Here is a 9,851-nt window from a genome sequence, read left to right on the forward strand (position 1 = left end):
TTGATTTTTCACACGAGTTATAAACGTTAAGTTTTTTATTTAGATTTTTTCTAACTTTAAGTGGAAAAGATAACAATTTTACTTCTGATAAGAAATTTTTTATTCATTCTCTAAAGAATTTTTTTCTTTTTTTTTCATTGTGATTCTCTCTTTTAACTTTTAAATAATTACTAATATGGTATTTTTGCTTGAATTTATTTGGGATTCATTTGAAATGTTAAAAATCATCTCATTTTACGGTTTGTTCTCCTCTTAATATATATAAATAAATGTATGATATATATATTATAAAATTGGTTAGTGATAAATATTTTTTTCTTTCTAAATTGAGCTCATTTAATAAATTTGTCTCCCCACAAATAAAAGTGCAAAATTTTACAGTTTTTTTTTACCACGATGATTTCCGTATAATCAATCCTCTTTCTAATTAGTCGTACAATCATATATACATATATACATATATATATACAGATTCCATTTTCTCTTTTTAAAGTTTCGTATTTTCCGTAGATGAATGGACGTATTTTTGTATATACTTATAAAATTTTTTTGAGATTTTAAATACTAGAAAAGAAATATTACTTTTTAAAGATGTTGGCAATGTTTATTATAAACGTCGCCTTTGGTAAAATCATAAATAAAAAATGATGCAGTTGCGCCAGATCGTGACTAACCAATCAAATAATTAATTTAGCCAATTGCCTAATTCCTTGGTTAAATCGTTCAACTTCTAATTTTTTTTAAAGTTCCAACTAAATATATACTAGTCAATTACGTTATGTGTTACGTGTCATGCATCTAAATTATTTTTCATTTGTATATATATTATATTTATAATAAATAATAAGAATGAGATGTAAATTTACAATCTATGATTAAATAATAGATAAATGGGGGATCAAATCTTAAAATTAACACAATTATTATAAATATTATAAATAATAATAATAATAATAATAATAAAAAAAATCTAATTTATTTTAATATTAAATGAAAAAAAAATGTCTAATAAATATTCTATAACTAAAAATTAGGCTCCAACACATTTCCATCCTGTTATTGCATTATCATCTTCAATTAATTGCCAAGTACTCCAATAATGTGGATCCAACTTCATTGCTACAACTTTCGTGACTTCTGTACGACTTATGGTTTTAATTCGCACATAATCACTTCTATCATCATCGGACTTTTCTTTCATCTCCTTTTCATGTGCGTGTATTGCTTCTAAAAATGAATCTAAATCACTTACTTTCCTTCCTTGTATTTCAACAATCCAAATTCCTGGCCTTAATGAAACTGATGCCGGTGAACCATATAATGTACATGACACATATACACCTGTTGGTACATTTCTAACTTGTTCCAATACTGCTCTATATGGTGCTTGCACAAGAGCACCTGACCACCCTATAATCCGTGCTGTTTCTTTTCCATAATAAGGTGTTGTTGCTACTTTGATATTCATCTCTTTACCATCGCGTAATATTACCTATATATAATAACAAATAAATTTATTATAAATGGTAATTGAAAAAAAAAATTTCTCTATTTTTAAAAATATAACATGCTTACCATATCGACTTCTTCAGAATAATGAAAAGCTGCAGATAAATCTGACATCCTTGTTACCATACGACCATTCATCATTAAAACAAGATCTCCTACTTCTAATAATTTTCCTGCAGAACTTGTTGAATCAAGTATATTTAAAATATATAATAAAGTGTGTTTTGAATTTGGTGTTGATTCAACTTTTTTAACCCATTCATCAGATAAACCAAGGGCTCTTGCTGCTGCAATTCTCATTGTCCAAAATTCAACATCAAGACCACGTAATTTGGGAAATTCTCCACGCTTAAGTGGTTCTAAAACTGGTTTTACCAAAGATATTGGTAGCCCACTCATGAATGTAATGTCCTTGTTTTTTTCATTTTGAGAAGAGTAATTTAACCACAGTCCTTGCACCTTTCCATCGGCATCACATAATACACCACCTATAACATCATAAATATTATGATTAGTTACCATAATATAATTGTTCTTAATCATTATTCTTATAAATACCTTGTGAACCTACAGGGTCATCCACCCTAATTCCCTCGACATTCATAGCTCTCCATCTTGGAGGACTACATTCTTTCGTACCAACATTACCAATACTTGTAACAATAGTTTTTTTCATTACGGGTGAATGATCTCCTCCAATTCCAACCAAATAAACAGAATCACCTTGTACTAATTCTTTATCGCTCAACTCAATTGCTTTAACAGGAGTTTCTCCCAATAATCTTTTTTCATAAGTGAGAATAGCATAATTATACATTGGGTGAAGATAAAGTAATTTTCCAGGTATAATAATACTATTAGCAAAAGTAATAAAAATATCTCCAACATTTATGGGAATTGTGTCTCGATCACATATAATCAATGGCGGTTCAGTAGATAATACCACTCCTGCTCCGTAAAACTATCACATTATAGTAAAAAGGAAAGAAAAGAAAAAAAAGATTAAAATTAAGTAAAATCTTTAGTCATATGCATCTAGATAAAAGAAAAATATTTACCTGTGTACTTTTCATTCCATCAACAAGATATGGTAAATGAAAATCCAGTGCAACAAATGAAGGCCAAATTTTTCCAGCAGGATGTAATGATCCATCCAAAATTTGAATTTGTGCTGTAGCAGGTTCGTATGAATGAATGGCTGGAGGGGGGGGCATGACTTCATAATTCCATAATCCAGTCATGTCTACATAACGATAATGTTAAATAACATAAATAAATAAGCTGTCAGTCAAAAAACTATCTATAAAAGTGAATACAGAATACACACCATCTCGGGTAGCTACTTGGAATTTGTGCCAATGTCGATCCACATGCATAATCATAACTTTTTCCTTATAAACTTTGGATAAAGAATAAAATCTCAATGGTACTCTAGCACCATCAGGCAAAGTTTTCATAGCTTCAATAAATGCATCCAAGTTTGGAGTAGGAATATTGTTAACACTAACGATTACACATTTACGCCAAGCTGACGCGCTAGCAAGCATATGACCACTAGTAGCAACAAATGAACCTCCAACAGGTTGCGAATAAGAATGAGCAAGCTGATATGAAAGCTCGTTAACTATTCCACCACCAATTTCGACAAAACGATTTGGTGTTATTGAATGAAGATCTTGAATTTTTATCTTAACATCCATTTGAACTTTTCCTCGACATATGGTTAGTTCTATATCTTCACCAATTGAATCATCAATTATTGAGAATAAATGCGTGAAATTGGTTATCATCTTTTTATTTGCACGAATGACAATATCACCAGGTACAAGTAAACCATCAGCTGGCCCTTTTGGTAAAACAGTACGAACAACCAATAACCCAGTATCATCTGGAAAATTTTCACGAATTTCTTGTTCAATGCTTGATTTAAGACCCAAACGTCGAAGTTCATCATAAGGTAAATATTCAAATTCCGTTTGAAGAGTTCCACGTGGAACTTCTTCCCCTTTTTGAAGATATTTGAGAGCTCTTTTTACTCTATCCAAGGGAAGATAATAACTGGATGATGCTGAACTTGCACCACCTGCATTAAGGGCAACCGCATGACCTTCAATATCAAGCACAGGACTACCTGATGATCCACCACTAGTTCCAGATGCTGCTTGTAAATAAAAGGTATTGAAATCATTATATTCTCCAATACCATATTCTGGAGCTCTAATTAAATAATTAAAATAATTAGTACTCGATGAATATTAATATAAAAAAAAGAATTTTTTTATAATTTGCCTTCTATCAAGTCTTGCTAATGTGCCAGCCAAAATTGACAATTTTTCACCAGCATCGTTTCCGACAACTCTTATTTCCAATCCGACCTTTGCTTTTTCTGGACTAAGAGGAATTTGAACTAAATCCATAAACTTAATTTTGGATGGATCAAATTTCATAAACCCAAAATCATGAACTGGATCACGATAAATTGGATGTAATTCTACTTCTTCATAGTTTGTAAAGATAGCTTGAGCTACAATGGGTGCTGGCGATACAACGTGACGATTCGATAAAATAATTCCTCTCTCCTTATCAACAACAAACCCCGTAGCTGAATACGCGCCTATAATGTGATAACCAATCAATTATTATTACCTTTTTTCTTTTTAAAGTTCGACAGATTTCATGTTATATGCGTGTTAGTTTAACAAAGAAATTAGACTAACCGGATGTTTCGGTATCAAAACTTCTTACATGATTTGCTTTGATAGATACAATAGCTTTTATAGCTTTTTCCAGAGTAGGTTCCCAAGAATGTACTTTGACAGGAAAATTTAACGCTTGAGAATTTTGGCGTGGCCATATAGACGTATAAGAGACGGATTTTGAACGATTACGAAATGTTTTTTCATTAACATTCGGTGGAGCAATTTGCTCACAAGCAGCTGCAACTTTAATGGCTTGAGGATTAGGCTTAAGATCCTGTTTAAGATCTTCACTTTCATCAATCATCTGGAAAAAAGATATTATAAATAATTAGGTGATAAAAAGAAAGAAATTCTAAAATTTTTTTTTTTCAAAAAAAATAATTTTTATTACTTTTTGTTTAAATAGTTAAAACCTCCGGTCTTCTACCACGTTTAAACAAAGTCGAGACCGAATGATTAACCAAATTTGGATCGACTAGCAGTTACTTTTCTAATAACTTCAAAGCCACACAGAAGATTAAGAGAAATTGAGAACCTCTCGGTAAACATAACGTACTTTGATTGTTACATATTTTAAAGTTATATGACAGACTACCCATATTAAGATATATTGGTACGTTGACCGTTTTTTTGTAAATCTGTGCAACTTTACATGACCTGTTTTTTTGCTACTACCGAAAAGGGCAATAATTAATTTTATTGCGTTTATTTTCGTCATTTTAACACCTGACATTACATAAAATATCTTTAAAAATAGTTTATACCGAATAATTTACTAAAAAAATTCTACGCGTAGAAATCCTCACTAAAATCGTGTTAGATAGTTGTTTGTCATAATTATGAATGAAAGTGAAATACTGCACGAAATTACCGCATCGTATTAAAGTAAAAAAATTTTTCTGTTTAGCTTTTTCTTTACTATTAAGCAAAGTTGCGACAGAAAATTCTACAGTACATGTTAATATATTATATTATATGGTACCATTTACAATTTACAAGAATATTATTAATTCAACTAATAAAATTTAGTTCGATTAAAACATTAAAAATTGATTATATTACTAATATATATATTAAATTTTGCACGCTATATTAAATTATAGTGCATTGTAAAATTAACTATTTTTATATTAGTATAGTAATGTCAGCCTTTATTTTTGGAAAAATATGATTATTCTTATTAAAGATTAGAATATTATAAGATGTGTGCATTCCTTGTACATCGAATGGGAAAAAATCCAATTTTTACTTCTTCGCTCTTGGTCCCAATTGTGTTATGTCCTTTGAATTATTGATAAAATTAAATAGTTCCATTTTATGATTTAATTGTAATTGTTCTAAGCATCTATCTGCCACATATTTTGATGCAAAGAAGCAGGTTGACGTTGTGTATGGCGAAAATTTACCCATAATTTCAATGTTGGTATGTGTTTCTCTTCATAAAATGATCCTCATTAATGTATGGACGTTTTCAATAACATTAGCAATGGAAACATCACCGATACCATCAAGGGTATTTTTCAACCTATTTGTTTCCCAAAAATTGGGATTAATCGTTCTAGTAAGGAAAAATGTGGCTCGTGATGAAAAAACAGGGCCAAAGTGTTTATCAAAATTGTCTTTTGAAATAATCAGAACACCTTTTTTTTCTTTTAACCCATCATATGGTTGAGTAGTGAAGATGATTATAATAAGTTCGTAATTATCAAACATACTTTTAATATTGGAAATAAGGCTATTTAAATTTTTATGTCTTCATCATTGACATTTTTCTCTGTCATTTTTTTTGAGCTATAATCCCATTTGCATTGGATCATTAACAGAACATCTGTACCATTCTTCCTAACCAAGATTATATCGAATTTAGCAGATTGCACTAATTGATAGTTGTCGATATTCCCTGAAGCTTCCTAAAGGAAAACCATTTTTTCTATCAATTCTGATGCAGTTAAATTATAGTCTGTTTCATCAAGTCTGATACTGGTTCCAAAATCCATGCAGAGGTATTCAAAATGAGCCTCATACCATTTTCGGACATAATAAAAAAAAATCACGGCCAAACCGAGTTTTGCCTATTTATGAGATTTCAGATACGGATAAGCAAACTAATATAAGCCATACAAGCACAATAGCAATACCTATCCCGGGAGCTCCTCCACTGACAAGACACCGGTAATTCGCGTCACGCTTCTCCTCTTGTCGTTTCTCTTCTTGGCGTTTTTCTTCTTGTCGCTTGTAACGGAATGGGTTGACGTCACACTTCTCCTCTTGTCGTTTCTCTTTGGCGTTTCTCTTCTTGTCGTTTCTCCTCTTGGCGTTTTACCTATTACATCCTTAACATTATTTCTTATATTTTAATTAACCCTAATCATTGCTAGTTCAAAATCGCGCTGTTGCAACGGCATTTTTAATTCATTGGGTAAACAAGGGATACTATGGAGCATCCTTTGTCATTTAAGAGAGGACAATAGGTATATAGTTTAAGGATTGCAGGATATTCACGCTTACTGCTTTTCGAAGATTCTAAAAAAAAATAAAGACAGAGAAATGTGATGTAAACAATACAATCAAAATTCTTGTTCAAGAGGTAAACCATTGGGAGACACTTACCAGTGGTGGCGGGCTGAGGCAGTTGCACAATTATGTGTATGTGCTCCTTCGGAGGAGTAGCTGTGAATAATTCAGTAATTTCCCAAGTTGTGATCTAACTCCTCACCTCCGAACTCTTGTTGAAATTAATTTTTTACTATAATTTCTTTTTAGGAGACTATATAGCTTTATCTTTTATTTTTGTATAATTTGTAAAGTTCGATGCAAAGTTCGATGCTACTATGCCACGTTTGCAGTAGCAAAAATTTTTCACCATTTATATAAAATTTTTGTCGATCTAGCTGTGTGCAACAGATAAGGATGACACCGTACACCGCAATTAGCGGATTTTGAAGATCCGCAATCTCTCTTTAAAAAATTAAACTTTTTCGGTTTGTTTAAACTGAATATTTTTTTTTTAAAAAAAAAATATAGTTTCAAATTATTTATTTCGGCTCTTTAAACCAAAAAGTGTTATTTGGTTTTTTTTTTAGGAAACGGATGCCTAGATTCTAGGGTAAGTTCTAAAGAGGAGGTGGGAAATTAAAGAAACGTTCAACGTTTCTTTTTCTTTATTTTTGTAGGAAACACCAGAACCTCAATAGAAGGAGTTTTTGTGAAATTGACTTAAAGAAACGTTCTAACGTTTCTTTTTTCTTTATTTTTGTAGGGAATAGCCTTAGAATGACCAGGTCGCGGTATGTGTGGTTTAGAGAGGAAATTCGTAAATTCTTTAAGAAATGTCACGTAATTGCGGAATTGCGGTCCACTATACGCAATTCAACTCCGAAATCCGCAACGCGGCGTCATCCATAGCAACAGAACGATCCAAAAAAGAAAGCGCATTCTCTGGACTTATTTACCCAAGCCGTATTATTATTTTCTCCGTGTTTGAAAGAACTGACGTATCGCTGTTTGGAAGAAGCGGTGACGAAAGAATTGTTAAAGTTCCAGACGAGATTTATGGGGCGACTCTTTAAGAGTGCCAATATTCTAATTGGAAAATTATTTCTATAATAAAATAAAAGAGGAGATTTTTCTTATATAAAGAAGAGACACGATTTGTTCAATTGGAAAATTTCCCTTATAACAAATTAAGTATGTCAGAAATATATTTTTTCAGTGTAAGAAATATACTACAGGGCTTGCAAATGGATGGTATTTTCTCATACAGATTTCTGAAGACCTTACTAGCACTCACGGAACACAAGCAATATAAAATTTCGGTGGGCTTTACTAAAGTTAATGTTCATTTATTCTGACACTGCATTCTCGTATAAGTATGATTGACGAGTTTTATTTTATTCCACAGATTATCTACAAATGAAAGTCAATGTTGGAATGTTGAGTTAGTATATAGATAATTTAGATGAACGAAAACTGACGTGATTTATTGGCATCAGTATAGAAACGCCATTTCACTTGTAAAACGAAACTATGTATCACAGCTATGAACCGATTCATGCAAAACTTCATCAAGTGTCATGAACTCATGGGGGATATCGTAGGTTTGTTGAAAGTTGATAACTCTTATTCACGGAGATATCGTAAGTATAGTTATATTTCATTCTTCCAAAGGATGTTACACTATAACACATAATTAACACGTTCTTTTTTTCGTACTGAACCAGTTAACACTGATATTGAGATATTTGTTTGATACATATTTTAGTTGCGATTTTGACTAATTAGATTAGCGTTGCTATGAGCATGAGATACCTATGACACTCCTATGACGCAAATGTTAATATTTTTTTATAAAAAGCAGGTTAATAAAAAGAAAAAAAATAGGCAATGGGGAAGTATCAAATCCGCCGTTGACGAAAAAAGTGAAAAAGAAATTGATCTGCCGAGAGAGGACAAATTTTCTTACAATCTAGCAACAATACTAGCGAGAGATAGAGAAGTCGTTGCAGTAAACTTGAGAGTTTTATCAAATGGATATTCACGTAAAATTAACGTAAATATCCAAATCATGGAAAATTTCCATTGCTAAGAACAGTGCTCGGCTTATAAAGATCATGAATATGTCACATATGATAGAGAGGATATGAAAATTTAACTTTAACTATAAAGAAGTACTGTTCTGAAAAGCTCAGGTATATATTGGGCAAACTTAGGAATGATATAATTGAATGAAGACAAAGAATACATTGAATCTTTCTTAGATTATGTTAAGACTAAAATCAACATTGATGACATATTTTGACAATAAGGAAAAATTCACTATATTTGCGGTTTGTTACGAGTATTATAAAATAGCAAAAAAAAATTCCACAATCCCAAAAAAAATTTTAAGACACACCAGAAAGGTGGGATCATATGTTAGATCTTTAGTTAATATTGTAAATTGCGTAGGTAACACAAAGTGAAGGAATCATGTTTTAAAGATCATGTAACAAAGATAAGACTAAAACGTATATATGGTGACATAGATGCAGAATTGAACTTCCAGTTTCTACTCATCATATAAAAAAATTATATAAAGAAGAAAAATAGAAATCTGAACAACATTAATTTGTATGAGGTTTATTACATAAAATTGGAAATAAAGTCAAGGAGGCTCATTACATTTTTTTAGTTTTTATGTCATTAAGTGTTATTTCAGTTGCTAAAAAGAGAAAAAATTGTAAGATTGATAAAAAAATTATCATTTAGCATAAATGTTGATTAAGATTATAACACAGAGTACTGATACTGTTATTTTAAAGAAAATATCGTTATATCAAACAATCATTACTTATAGAGTTATAGGTTATCAGTAAATCATAATGCGGGCCAAAATCCAATTCTTGCCAGCATTATGCAAACACCTTTATGTTAATTCCGGCCAAAGTTACAGTGTTAGCCCGAATTAATATCAGTATAACCTAAAGTATCAGTACATCTTATAATACAGTATATAAAATCTATTTGTGAAATTTGCAGAATGCAACCTACTTTTTAATTTTCGCAAATTATATATAATTCTAGTTTGTGCATAGCACAACTTATAATTTTAAAATTTTATCATATTTAAAAACTTGATACAGTATTAGGACAAATTGGATTTGC

General features: G+C 30.9%; 2 protein-coding genes across 2 annotated transcripts; both read right to left on the reverse strand.

Moving 5' to 3' along the window:
* Nucleotides 1–584: 584 nt before the first annotated feature.
* OCT59_010470 (uncharacterized protein) lies at nucleotides 585–4,573 on the reverse strand. Its single transcript, XM_025316793.2, has 7 exons — nucleotides 4,227–4,573; nucleotides 3,799–4,123; nucleotides 2,837–3,726; nucleotides 2,568–2,752; nucleotides 2,068–2,470; nucleotides 1,576–1,997; nucleotides 585–1,492 (listed from the first exon to the last, which is right to left on the reverse strand). Exons 1-7 carry the CDS (start codon nucleotides 4,510–4,512, stop codon nucleotides 1,031–1,033), a joined length of 2,973 nt encoding a protein of 990 aa, XP_025179771.1. The 5' UTR covers nucleotides 4,513–4,573; the 3' UTR covers nucleotides 585–1,030.
* A 1,374-nt stretch (nucleotides 4,574–5,947) lies between these two features.
* OCT59_010471 (uncharacterized protein) lies at nucleotides 5,948–7,074 on the reverse strand (the record flags this gene model as incomplete). Its single annotated transcript, XM_066133032.1, has 6 exons — nucleotides 5,948–6,118; nucleotides 6,234–6,280; nucleotides 6,347–6,518; nucleotides 6,643–6,731; nucleotides 6,819–6,912; nucleotides 7,072–7,074. 6 exons carry the CDS (start codon nucleotides 7,072–7,074, stop codon nucleotides 5,948–5,950), a joined length of 576 nt encoding a protein of 191 aa, XP_066000619.1.
* Nucleotides 7,075–9,851: the final 2,777 nt, after the last annotated feature.

This window comes from Rhizophagus irregularis, chromosome 18 (assembly GCF_026210795.1).
Source record: "Rhizophagus irregularis chromosome 18, complete sequence".
In the NCBI taxonomy this organism is placed as follows: domain Eukaryota; kingdom Fungi; phylum Glomeromycota; class Glomeromycetes; order Glomerales; family Glomeraceae; genus Rhizophagus; species Rhizophagus irregularis.